The 13,079-nt window shown below is 44.1% G+C and overlaps 2 protein-coding genes across 3 annotated transcripts in view; one reads left to right on the top strand and one right to left on the bottom strand.

The window, feature by feature from the left end:
* The first annotated feature begins 372 nt into the window (after positions 1-372).
* MRPL33 (mitochondrial ribosomal protein L33) lies at positions 373-6,643 on the top strand. 2 transcript variants are annotated; one of them, XR_004841258.1, is made up of 4 exons: positions 373-886; positions 3,490-3,596; positions 5,795-6,406; positions 6,575-6,643. XR_004841258.1 is itself a non-coding variant. In XM_035889016.1 (3 exons), exons 1-3 carry the CDS (start codon positions 1,043-1,045, stop codon positions 5,842-5,844), a joined length of 171 nt encoding a protein of 56 aa, XP_035744909.1. In that variant the 5' UTR covers positions 893-1,042; the 3' UTR covers positions 5,845-6,060. The 2 variants fall into 2 exon arrangements, 1 of the variants encoding a protein (XP_035744909.1); XM_035889016.1 differs by lacking the exons at positions 373-886; positions 6,575-6,643 and adding an exon at positions 893-1,056 and having other exon boundaries at positions 5,795-6,060.
* Positions 6,644-6,781: 138 nt separating this feature from the next.
* RBKS (ribokinase) overlaps positions 6,782-13,079 on the bottom strand; it is a 51,427-nt gene continuing 45,129 nt past the window's right edge. The window contains exon 8 of the mRNA XM_009649309.2: positions 6,782-7,270. Within this exon, the coding sequence (XP_009647604.1) occupies positions 7,097-7,270 (174 nt within the window). The 3' untranslated portion in view covers positions 6,782-7,096. The remainder of the gene's footprint in view (positions 7,271-13,079) is intronic.

Consider the following 13,079-nt stretch of genomic DNA (forward strand, 5'->3'; position numbering starts at 1 on the left):
AACAACTTTTCAAATTTTGGTGGGGTTCTTTTTGTATTTATGCTGTAGATTTATGATTAGTTTCAATTCACAGAGCTGACAAAATAATTCTGCCTGTTCCCTGCAACATGGTGGGTATAGATCGGGGGGGCCGAAACCCAGCCTTGTGAGAAGGTTAGTCTCGTCTGAGAACGCTGCCCTGGTCTGGTTCACTGTGTGGCCGCACAAACCTTTGTGTTGGCATTGGGGCAGGAACTGGAGCAGGAGTAGGTGTAAGCAAGTAGGGGAGAGTGGGACTGCTGTTTTCACCAGCATTGTTCCCTGCAACATGGTGGGTATAGATTGGGGGGGCCGAAACCCAGCCTTGTGAGAAGGTTAGTCTCTTCTGAGAACGCTGCCCTGGTCTGGTTCACTGTGTGGCCGCACAAACCTTTGTGTTGGCATTGGGGCAGGAACTGGAGCAGGAGTAGGTGTAAGCAAGTAGGGGAGAGTGGGACTGCTGTTTTCACCAGCAGTGTTAGTTCATACCTGCCTTAACTGCATATTCATCTAGTGAATTCATATGCAGCATTGAAACTTTATATTGAAAACGTCTGGAGGCTGCCACAAGTGCACTCTATCGTGCTAGCCACTGTGTTTGCAGAGGCGCTTATAAAGGCGGTATGGTGGAAGAAAGAGCAGGCAACTGGGAGCACATAGATGGAAGGATGAGCGGCATTTTTTTGTGACAGTAACTCTCTTTGCACAATCTATCTGGGGCTACTGGAAAGGCAGGCAGTGGAAAACTCTTAATCTTTGAATGTTGCATATAAAGGAAACAAGATAAAATGATAACTGTGTCTTCTTTTTTTCCTCCTCTTCATGCTGCAAAAAAAAAAAACAAACCAGTGGCCAAGAGCAAATCTAAGTAAGTGATGTTTTCCTCACCGGTTTTTGATTTCTGCTACCACCCTGTATCTTCAAGTGACTTTACAAAACACTAGGATTCTCTAGAATTGTTTAATATACCCGAGAGAATTGCAGCCCTTGAGTCTAGCTGTGTTCTCTCTGCCCTTCTGCATGCATGTCTTTTCACGGGTAAGTATAGAACAGTGTGAAAACCCCCCCTAGGTTCTAAAAAGTGCAGCAAAAGCAGGTTTTGTCTTATGGGCTGTCATGTTGAGCTGAGCTGTAGTATCCAAAGCGTCCTGCACGGAAGCATGCCTCTGTGCTTTCTAGTTAAAAGAGAGACTATAAATTATCCACATAATCTTCCTCTTGTTTACCTTTCACACTTTTGAGCTGAGGTACAGTGTGGGTTTTGGTGTCGTTTGTGGGCTGGGCTTTGGGCAGGTGCTGTGAACCTTTCTCATAGGCAGGGTGCAGAACGCTTCCCAGTTTTGGCATGTTCGTATGCTCATACACGAGGAGTGGACAGGGAGCAGTTGGTGCTCTGGGCATCCTGATTTGCTCTGGTCCAGCTCAGGAGAGATGTTAGTGGGCTCTGGAAGAAAATTAGTCACAGTCCTTTAACCTGTAAAGAAAGCTGATGTTTTTAAGGGTTGGCAAGGAAAGAATATATACTTCCAGCACACCGGCAGTCTCACAGTGTGGATATGAGGAGACAAGATCATGTAGAGAGAATGACTTGAATCTAAAATGCTATTTGTAAGAAAATTAGCTAGGCAAACCCAAGGGGCTAAACTGATACACATATATGAATACGTTCCTGTCTTCTGATTCTCAGAAGTTGCATTCTGTGCAAGTGTATTACGTTTGGTACTGCACAACCTCAGGAACTGTGGCCTTGGTGCACTTCCTGATTTATGGGGTTGTTTTTTTTTTTTTTTGAATGAGCCCCCAACGGAGCCAGTACCCACCACTCCCTGGGTTTGAAGAGATTTTTCTGTTACAGGATTTCTGCATAATTGTCAGGTCTTGAAATTAAGAAAGCACTTCCCAAGTATGTGCCTGACAGGGAGGAGAGAAGTTTGACATCTCAGCATTCTGCTGTTACCTGTTCGCAGAAACAAACACAGCAAAGCAGGAGGTTTCTGTGAGGTGAAAAAGTAGCTTTTAAAAGTGGTGTTCCTGAAGTTAATGTAGTGATCTGCCCCCTCTTTTTTTTTTTCCTGATGTTCCCTTCTCTGTATGGTCCCATATATACTTAAAGAATATGTTACCTCCTTACATTATTTATCCTTCTGTGCTACCATGGGGTTTTCTCCCCATGTCCCCATAGCTTTCCACTGTTCTTTTCTGCCTCTGCTCCTAGTTACCTTTCTTCATTGGGCAGCAAGTTTTCTGAGCAAGGTATGTTGTTCAGAAAGGGCTTGGCCTCGGATATGTGGTGCACAAGAATGTCAAGGCCTGGTCATACTGATACCACTGATTCCCCCAGAAAGGGGAAACTGCACAGAGGCTTTGAGGAAGTGGGTGAGGTATAGGAGAAGGAGTCTGTGTGGTTACTGGTGCTACATATCACACCTGCTGTAGTGTACAGGAGAGGTCAATAATTGGGGCTGATCCCTAGATGATGCGTGGTCAGTTGGTCTGTGGGAATCCAGTCTTTTTCTGTTTATTTTGAACTCGGCACTAAATTAGATTGCAAAGCTGAAAAGAGGGAGCTCAGGGAAGGACACTGGTCAAAGCTGCACAAGTGAGGAAGAATGGATGCCTCTTCAGGGTTAATTTTGACAGACCATTTTGTATTAGAAGCAGGAAAATGAATTGAATGCCCACGTGCAGAGATGTATCCATCTCTTTATTGCAGTGGAGGAGAAAGATGCAATTTATGGACTGGTTAAAGGGTTTGACTGGGAAGTTGGGCAGACCTCGGTGTACTTCCAGGGTGGGGGGGTGTGGTGGTGGCTTTCTCGGTCTCCTGGCTTTCCCTGCTCCCAGGGACGCCGCAGTTGTGGCCAGTCTGTCCCACCGATTGAGGGCCCTCCAGTGGGGTTCCTGTGGCTGGGTTAATGTCAAGCTCTGTACCTCTAGCGGGATGGATGGTGCCAAGGGGCCCTGCTTCTCCTTTTGCATGCCTCTTGTTCCATCCTATCTGCTTGGGTTCCTCTGCATGTGGAAGTGATAGTCTATGATAGGGTGTTATCTGCAGCCCAAACATCTCTACCTACCATCATCCTTCCTCTCTTGCCATTATCTTTTAAGCCACAGTGACTCAGTCGTATGCTGATTTTTCTTTTTTCCCCCCTTTCTTTCTTTCCTGTTTTTATTTCTCCCTCTCGCTGTTCTGTGGAAGAGCTGCTTCTCTCTGGGCTTGTATTCTGTTCAGGAGTTACTTACTTGATGCTGGAGCTTACGGTTTATAGTGGGCTCTTTGTCTGTAAGTTCAGCATATAGTATCGACACTCCCATCGAGAATGTCCGTGAGGTTGAAATGAGGTATCTGATGTGCTTGCGTCAAACTGTTTATGCTGAAAGCTTGTCCGTTTGACCATGCCCTAGCAGACAGGTGGCGGGCTGTTGCTGATTGCCTGTGTGCTGACACAGAGACGTTCCTTCTGACTTTAGATACATTCTGGTGAGGATGAAAAGTGCGGCTGAGACAGGCTACTGTTTCAACGTCAGGAGACTCCGACTGCAGGAGAAACTGGTCCTGCTCAAATACGATCCCATTGGTAAGAGCTTGGGGAAGAAGTCAGCCCGCTTCGTATAACCTTCCCTGACTGTGTGGGGCAAAAGATGTGAATATAACAGGATTTTTCCTGTCTAGGCAGACTATGTCGTAGCATGTTTCATACTCAGATGACTGTACAGTTGCTGTTCTGCATGACATTCCAGTGGGAAGTAAACGTTACCCTCATTTTACAGATTGTGGCAGTGAAACAAAGTAATGACTTGCCTGACACATCAGAGTCTTTGATGACAGCCATGCCACATGTCAGTGGCAAAGCAAAGTGACACAGGAGTTCTTTCATTCTGTTTCTTTGTGTGGTTTGCTAGACTGTGCTACCTCCAACAAGCAGCCACGAAGTACGTGTCAATAGAAGTGTTCTGTTAAGCTGCCATGGGTGCTCTAGACAATAAATTCTAACCATCGCTTACAAAATGGACTTTTTCTTTTAACAAAATAAACACAAGTTCTTTCTCCTCCACAAATGATACCGCTCTCCAGATGACAGTTTGTGGGTTCTTTTATGTTCCTGTGGTCCTTGCAAATTTTCTTAGTTTAAGAATCTGATTTGTTGGGTGGTTATAGCACTTGCCAAGCTGCCTTTTGCTCACCAAGCTTTTTGAAAGGTGACTAAGAGCTCAAGTTTCTGGGGGAGGGACCAGTCTGTAGTTAACATTAAAAAGCTTAATCTAACGTTAAAAAGCGTAATTTGGGGAAACTTAGAATTTAAACCAGACCATGCTAGAAATAGCATGCGGGAGTTAATGCAAAAAAGGCTTATTTAAATCTATAAAGAAACGCGTTAAGCATCTCTAAGTAGATAACATAATGCATGGCCAGTAGTTAGGTGGTTCAAGCTTATTTTTTCTTACAATTTTATGTTCTTATTAGATGACTAAACTTTTCATACTCTGATAGATCTAACGGTATGGGAGCTTTATGGCAGGTGAGAGGAAGCACCAGTGAAGCAGTACGCTCTCATCAAAGCACTTGTGCTGACAGAGGTTGTGGCTTGCCTTACAAATTCCTTACGGAAAGGGAATCTGATCACTGGGATTATTTTCTTGAATAAGAAAAGCTTAAATTACTCTATCGAAACATTGTGCAAAGTGAGCCTCCAGAAGCTTTGCAACTTGTAGGAAATGTGAAGAGAGTGGAGAGCTCAGGCTACGTAGCGCTTCTGTTGCAGAACATGTAGTAGGTTGCTCAAGTACGGAATTGGAAGTAATTAAGGAAAAAAGCTCTGATCTTTGTAGCCTGTAGTAGAACGCAAGTGAGAAACTGATGTGAGAAAGTGCTGCATGTGTGAAGGGAAGTAAATCTGAGTCTAGATACCAGCTCATCAGGAATATGTTAGGAAGCATTTTCACTTGGCATGCAATTTCACCTTATGTTTTGTACTTCTCAAAAACCTGGGACCTCCACAGAATGAAGCTTTTTAGTGAAGAAGTGGCAGTGGTGCCCAAGTTTCACTACCTCCTAACTGCAGCAACAGAATGCGTTACTAACTTAGAGTATTTCTTAAAGCGAAACTTTTATGTGGAAGAAGAGATTTTGTTATTGTGTGGATTGCTCTTGCGTAGCTTTCAAAGGAATTCATATAACAAAGTTCAATCAGAACAGCGGTGCTTTTCAAATGGCATTGCAAAGCTTTGCTTTGACTTATTTTTTAAGACATGCATTGGCTAGGCTTAACCTGTAGCTGAACTGACTTTGCTAACACTGGCATCAAGCGTCAGAGGCAGGGTCAGTTTGTGCCTCATTAAGAGATCCACCAGACACTTAGTTAACTTTTCAGTCAGCCTGTGAGACCGACGAGATCCAGCTCATCATCTGTAGTTGTTTGGGCTCTGAAGTTGAAGAGTAGTAGAAAGCAGTAAGAACCTATTTTTGTCCCTACATCGAGCAGTTGTGACTCAGAGTAGTCACACAGAGCAGCTGTTGAATGTTTTCAGCCACTCAAATACTGATACTTATTTTCACAGAGGTAAAACGGACCTCTTAGGAACTAAAAATTGCATGTGGTAAAGTGAAAGTACTACTAAAACTCCTTCAGGAGTTGGTTAACAGCAGCGCTGTGCCAGTCAGTTGCTCCACACTCATTTAAGCAGCAAAGGCAGCCAGGAGAAAGGGATGGAGGCTCGTTGAATTGAATTTTAACACTTCAGGCTTCTTAACAGATTCTTTTTTTTTCTCCTATAGCAAAAAAACGTGTCCTCTTCACAGAGAAGAGAAAAATCCGCTCTATCTGAACAATGATTGGACTTGATTTATGCATGAGGAGAGGATGATTTAGGGGGAGGACAGGGTGAACGCTGATTCAGAAATCCTGCAACATGGGCTGAAAAGAGAGGAAATGAACTGGGATCACCGTCTCCTGTGATTTGAAGGCCATTGTGAATAAACAATGTAGAGGGAGAAAATTCTTAATGTCTGGACATAGATCATCACAGTAACATTTATTTATCTTTTGAGTTATTTTTACAGTACTCAATTAAAAAAAAAATTAAATAGCAAATCCCATTGTCTGTGTTTTCCATTGTGAAAGAAGCTGTAATCTTCAAAGGACCCATTGTTTTATAAGGCAATAAAAATTAACATTTTCCACAGCAGCAGGAGCGCAGTTTTTTCTACCCTCCCAGCCACAGCTTCAACAGTAGTGACCACGAATGGGTGTCATTCCTGGCGGGGTAGTGTTGCACCAGCTGCTTCCTAGGAAAGGAAAAAGCAAGGGGAACCTGGTGAAATAAGATGAGCTTTTGGATAAGCTGTGACCACGGCTCGAAGGGCTGTATTATTTACAGTAAGTAAATGGTAAGTAGGATGGATTTTTCACTCCTGGATTTTTGTCAAGCATGAAGCCAAAGTAGTTCTCTGATGGTTTTGGAAGTCTCTCTTTAATGAGCTCACCTATGTTTAAAGCAATATGGCTAGAAGTGTTTTTCAAAGTCTACCTCGGTAGCATTCTTGTCCTCTTTCCAGTTCAAGGGACCTTCCACAGCGGCAGAACCGCAGAGTGCCGCAGCCCGCATCGGAAGCGCATGGGAACAGATGGGCTGGGGCTGGATGTATGGTGCTGTGTTGGGAGCCAAATGCTGGCCTTGGTGTCTGCTGCTGAGCGCTGAAGCTGCAATCTCAAAGCTAACACTCTGCTTCGTGGGCTGGCATTGCAAGTTCTGATAAGTAAAAATATTACCAGGAGCCCAATACCCTCCAGATGTCTTGCTGTAAGCTTCGTGTAATTCAATGTAGAGCGTTGTGCGGGATGGCCACAAGCCCAGGGGCTGCGTGTGGGGCTAGAGAGACCTGCCGTGCTGTGTTTGAAAAACACAACACACACACACCCCCTTAACTGCTGTAGAACAAGAACTAACAGGATTCCTCAAATGAGAAGTGAAGAGACTTTCCTGGTCTTCCTGGTCAGCAGAAGAAAACTTCGGTGCAGTCAAAAGAATAATGCTGCCTGGGATAAGATAAAATCGGCAGTGAGCTAGACAATGTCAGTTAGAAAAGTTCCTGAGGCAAGTCCTTCCTGTGAGGATATGAAGATTGCGTCCCTGATGCCTGGACGCTCACTGAGGCGACGCAGTTTGACTTCCGGATCATTTCCTCCATGGGTAACTTGGGATAGTAAGCCAGGTAGAAGGCCAGTGCTCCCACAAAGCTGTCTCCAGCTCCCTAGAATAAAATAACAAACAAGTTTAAGCGTACTCGTGCAGGGAAACAATTCAGCTACATTTACTGGAAAGACAAAAGTTGCAGCACTGATTGCAGGAGTCAGGAAATCGTTCAGGCGTTGAGTTCAATTCAGTTTTCTATGCCTAGGAAATTCTGCCGTGTTAAACTGGTGCCACGATGTTATCTTTGTGCCCAGCTGTTGAAACAAGGTACATGCTAGAATATGGCTTAAACTTAAAGAAAAAGAAAGGCAAATGTACTACAGTTCAGCAACATGGTGCTATAAGCACTGCTTTTGAAACTTCCTGTTGTTGGAGTGTCCGATTTTGATTTCTCAACCCAAATGTTTCATTAAAGCTATTTTTCTCTCATTTAACTTCTGTTTTTCATAAAGGGCAGTGGTAGAAGGGACACAGAAAAGGGGAAAAAAATAAGCCGTGTGGCTTGTGGTGTCTGTAAATTCCAAATTGCAGAATGATACATTTCAGTGCCTCCAGAACTTAGCTGTTGTTCATTAAGAAGGTCCCACTAACGAAGGTCTATGCTGTGTCTATCACATAAACCGCTCCTGTTCCTGGGCCAGGCTTTCCCCCCTGTGCTGAGTTGGACCGTGAGGCTGGAGGATGGTGACGCTCACCTGGAGCTCTGGCAGCCGTGGCCCTCTTAAGCTACCCCTCCCCAGGCCGCATCTGCCACGAGAGCTGCCTGATGCTCTGCCCGCCCTGTGTGAGCCCTCGGCAGATGGGGAGGACACCTTCCCCCGCAGGGGCTCGCTCTGACCCTCCAGCCCAGATACTGCTAATTCTGCTCCAGTCGGCAGGGAACGACAACTGTTTGCCTCCTGAGTGCTTTTTAACAATAACTGTTGTTTTGCGATGTTCGGTGCTCTGTAGTGTCCCCAACAACTGGCAAAATGATTTGCTCATTTCATTCCATGGTGTCGCTTCCCCTTCCTCCCCTAGATCTGGCTTTATTTCTAAGGCCAGACTGATAACAATTCTTGTTGGTGCTATAAAACTGGTTCTAAGGTCCCCTTTTTTCAGTCATACTTTTATACCAGTAAAAGCGTTCCACTGGACACGCTTGTAGTTATTTAATTTGAGAACCAGCATGGGGACTATCTCCCCTGAGAGGTTGTGCCTCTGTAGTTGTAATAAACAGGCCCCAGGAGTCACAGGACAAGAGCAAAGGGCCTGGAAAAAGTTAGTTAAGACAGCTGAGCAAAATTTTGAACTGGAAGTCAAGGCTAGGAAGTAATTTTCCAATTTTGAGTTCCAGTGGTTCTCAGCGTTGAACTCCTACTTACCCTAAGATCAGCTGCATATAATACCATTCCATTTCCACAAAAATCTGCGTGTAACATTACACAGAGCTGGCAGGGCGGAGCAGGGTGCCAACTGCAATTGCAAGGGAACGCGAAAGGGGGTGAGCGCAGGATAGGGGCACCCAGGCCCTGCCTTGGCCCTCCTTGCCCAGCCCTTCCCCAGCAGCTGTTTGCACTGGCGTTCCCAGCCAGGGAACTCCCCGCTTAACTCTCCCTTGGCCTGAAGCGCGGGCGCTGTCTCGAGTCGCCTTTGCAGTGGGGTACGATGTCGAGTGTCGCCTGGCAAGCCACGAGTTAACAAGCGAAGCTGCACGCCGGCATGCAGCGGTGGCAGCACCTGTTTCCACAGTTCTGTATTCCTGAAGGCACCAGGGGCAGGTGAAGGCTTTTATCAATTCCTGTTGGGCCTTTGTCTCCCTTCTGGCTTCCAGAGTGCTCCCACAATGGCAGGCGGAGCAGGAGCAGGTGACTGCTAGTTAAGCATTGCCAGTGTCTTTTGTCTGATGCATAATACAAAAATGTCCGGCCCATCTCAGAGTTTATAATCTAATCAGTGCATGATTAATTATTAAAGCTATTTTGGCGCTGCTGTTACAGACAGAAGTAGAATTTCAGCAAGCGGATCTGTTACGCTGGAGCTCTAGCAGGAAGAACTCGTCGTTTTTACATCAAATATTTCTCGTACAGTCATCACTGGGTAATGGAAGTGGCCAAATATTATTTTAATGAGGAACACTCAGAGTATCTGGTGTCAAATAGCATAAACTATTACCCGGCAGCAGCATGGAGCAGAATACTGCCTTTTTGAATGTTTTTTTTCAATGGAGGTAACTAAATACTGCCCCAAATAATTGCTGCACTGTTTGCTACTGGAGCAAAAAAAGACTAACTGCACATCACCCAGGTCTTCGTTTGGATGACGGCGAGACGAACGTAGGTTCTCCCTGCTGCGTCACTGTGCCTCTGCACTTGCGGGTGATGCTCTGAGGTTGTGAGAGTCCCCATCCCTGGAGGTATTTAAAAGAAGGATAGATGAGGTGCTTAGGGATATGGTTTAGTGGTGGGATGGCAGGGTTAGGTTAACGGTTGGACTCGATGATCTTAAAGGTCTTTTCCAACCAAAGCGATTCTATGATTCTATGATTCTATGGCTGTAGATCTCCCTTTTTGGCAAGGCTGAACAATGTTAAATGGCCACAAAGGTGGGAAAGGGGATGAACAGCAGACTTCCATGCAGAATGGAAAAAGGCCCCCTAGTATTTTTTTGCAAGAGAAAAGATTATGGGATGGTTGGAGAATATACAGAAGGATTTGATGCCAGTAAACTTTTGCTGAAATCCTCACTTCCCATGCATAGACGGCAGCAGTCAGTATGTCTAAAGCTCAGCTACTACAGACCTCGAGGGTATCATAAATTCAGTTGTTGGTAAGTAAACATTTTGGGGGGTGTGTGTTTTCAATATAGGAGCTTCTGCACTGAAAACAGGGGCATGCATCAGACCGATTATGTAGATACCCTGCCCAGCCTTGCTTCTGGTCTGTGCAGACACGACTGGTCAAACATGACTTAAAGAGCAATAGCAGAACTGAATCAGCTGCAAGGTTAACTGCAATAAGAACTATTTTTGGCTTACAGAAACAGACCTTCCCTCTTTGGTACTGTGGATTAAACTACATTGGCTTTGGTAGATTCAGAAAAGGTCACCACAGAGCAGAAGAAGGAACAGGCTAAGAGTAAAATCAAGTTTATCCGAACTCTGGATTAGCAAATACTAGCTTTACATTTAGCTGTTTCAAAACATTTATAGCTATAAGAAGAGAAAAAGAAAAACAAACAAACAAACACAACAAACCTACTTTGCAAAAATAACAAATTTTGAAAATGACTGTAAGGGGCATTTATTCTGCCCGCTGACAAAATATAAACACAGAATGTGTAATATTTTACATTCTTCAGCATTTGTCTTCCAGGAATCCTAATACATTGCAGACTTTGAGATAATCCTTATATCCTTGAGTGCCTGCAGACAATTCATTCCCTAATTATAAAAATATACCTTGTTTAACCTTTCTCTAAAGCAGGAGATGCTACTTTGTATGAAGTAGAGAGTTGGGTCAAAGAATTTGTCTGCTATGGCGTGGCTAGTTCTAAAATGCAAATGTTACAGTTTTGACTAAGTTTTATGGTTTTGAAGCAGTTTTGAAAACCTATTTTTACTCTGTGCCACTAGTCTGGAAGGTCCTTGTTTTCCTGCGTGTCTGGAAAAGGGCATTTTTGTTTATTACAATCCAGCACTGACCGAGATTCTGTGCCTCTAGAGAAGAGAAAGCCCACGAAAACACTGCTATTTATACCTTAGCTTTTGTTAGTCCTGATTTGTCAGAAGCTGGTTAACAACTTTAGTATAACTATTTTTATACGATGCTGGCCCTGTAAAGCTTTTTAAGGAAAGTGCTTTGTAAGTGGAAACTATATTGTTAAGTCTTTCCAGCAAGTAAAGCATTTTTCAACCAGTCATGCATAGAATAATAGGATGCATTTCACTTATACAATAAGATGACTTGTTCACCAAAAAAATTTGGAGGCCAAGAGGCCAAAAGCTACAGTTCACGGTGTCACAGCAGTTGCACTGCCTTATTCCAGGGCAACCTCTTGCTCAGCCTTCGCCCTCCCAGCCTGCCCTCTTGGGCAAGAGTAATGGCAACCATGTACGAAGAGGAGGGGGCTCTGCCTTCTGAAGCCTGATGTTGTCACTGAACCTCAGAAAAACTTCCTCAGGTGATTTTCCAAGAGGTCGCAGTCCATGTGCACTCTGTGTATTACATGGATTCATTGTATTAAATATGTTGTAAGAGCCTGTTACCAAGTCCTAAAGGGAATGATGTGCTGTACAGCAGTACAAGAGAAACATTAGGCATGCCTGCAATGAAAAATTCTTAGTTTAGTGAATAAATCAAAACATCAAAAGCCGTCAAAAACTGCATTATAATGTAGAATCGATGATATTGCTCGCAATGATGCTGAGGGTCTCCTAGGAGCATTCACGGCAGTGCACAAATGAGCGAAGCCTGAGGATTACACTGATTTCGCGCAGTCTAAATGCATGGCAAAGCAGAGATGCCCAACTCTGTGGAAGGAACTGGGCCTTGGAGAATTCCTGGTGTATTTATAGCACTCCATAACCGCGTGATACTGGATTATGCTAAGGATGTTCTCGCTCTGTGTCACATCTGCTCAACATTCCTTGCTGCACCCCTGCCTACTCTGTACCCAAACTACAAATTAGCCCTACATAACACAAAAGTATCTGTCAGCGAAGACGCTCACTGTCCATTCCTCATAAGCGGGGAAAGCCTGCGTCTCCCTACAAGAATCCCTGAGCTGTGCTTTGATGAAAGGTTACTGGTGGAACTGGAGAAACATTTCCAGCCTTCAGGATATATTCAGACGCTCTTGTGCCAAGAGGGTCTATGTCTCAGCTAGGAGATAATTTCAGCTGAAATGCTCAGGGAGTAAAATATCCCTTGGTAACAGTGGTTGAATCAGTTATGCAGCTTTTTTTTTTGGTCTTTATTTTTATGATTTCCTTCTCCCTGAAAGAGCCTGTGTTTATCCTCTATGTGATGGAGAACGGTTTATTTCTGGAAATGTTACTGGCTGGTTTTTTTGACTTTTGCATTTATTGCCTGTGCAATACTTTTTTTGTTTTGGTTTTTGGGGGTTTAATATCCCCCCCCTCTCCCCCCTTTTCCTTATGTTTCACTGGAGAAATATTTTGGCAGTTTGAATTAAGACAGTCTTTAAATTAAACTAACTCAACTATATTGAAACTCCCCTGAAATTAAACAAATTTTACTATCTTCAAACTATTTCCTAAGCTCAAGGCCTAACAAGGATGACTACTCCCATGGCGTCTGGGGGTGTCGATCCTGTGTGGAAGGATCACTGTCTTTGTAGGGCACCCCACAGATACTGGTGGGGCTCTTGCATGACTGTGCTTCCAGGAGCAGACCTTTGGTCACAAACCTCTGAAACCTGAAATACCTGCAAATTACAAAGATATTTTCCACTAGCACAGTTATTCCTATACTTATGCATGTAGTTTTGAGCCAGAATAAAATGGTAAGAAGTCCTTAACATGGAACTACCAAATTTTGCAATAAAAAATAAATGAACTTGAAACAAATAGCAGGGCTCATCTTTTTAGAGCTAAGTTAGGCTTTTGGTGCAGACTAGAGAGCATTGCAAAGCTACTTGGGTTGAAGATAAAGGAGAAGCACTAGGAGAGCATACTGCACCCCAGACTTCTAGGGTCTGGATCCACAGCTGCCTTACTGTGCTTAATCTGTGCTCTGGTAATTGAGTATTTCTGCAGTCTCGTCATGAAGACAAGCTAGAACGTATGACCCTAAGCCAAAGGAAAATATATAGAGAGAATCCATGGTAGTGGTGCTCGTGTGGTCCTTTCTCCTTCCCCTCTGCCT

The sequence above is a fragment of the Egretta garzetta genome, unplaced genomic scaffold (genome assembly GCF_000687185.1).
Source record: "Egretta garzetta isolate BGI_Z169 unplaced genomic scaffold, ASM68718v1 scaffold561, whole genome shotgun sequence".
In the NCBI taxonomy this organism is placed as follows: domain Eukaryota; kingdom Metazoa; phylum Chordata; class Aves; order Pelecaniformes; family Ardeidae; genus Egretta; species Egretta garzetta.

Coding starts and splice junctions, on each gene's coding strand:
- MRPL33 (XM_035889016.1), top strand. Junction 3,597..5,794: donor GCTCAAATACGATCCCATTG/GTAAGAGCTTGG, acceptor TTTCTCCTATAG/CAAAAAAACGTGTCCTCTTC.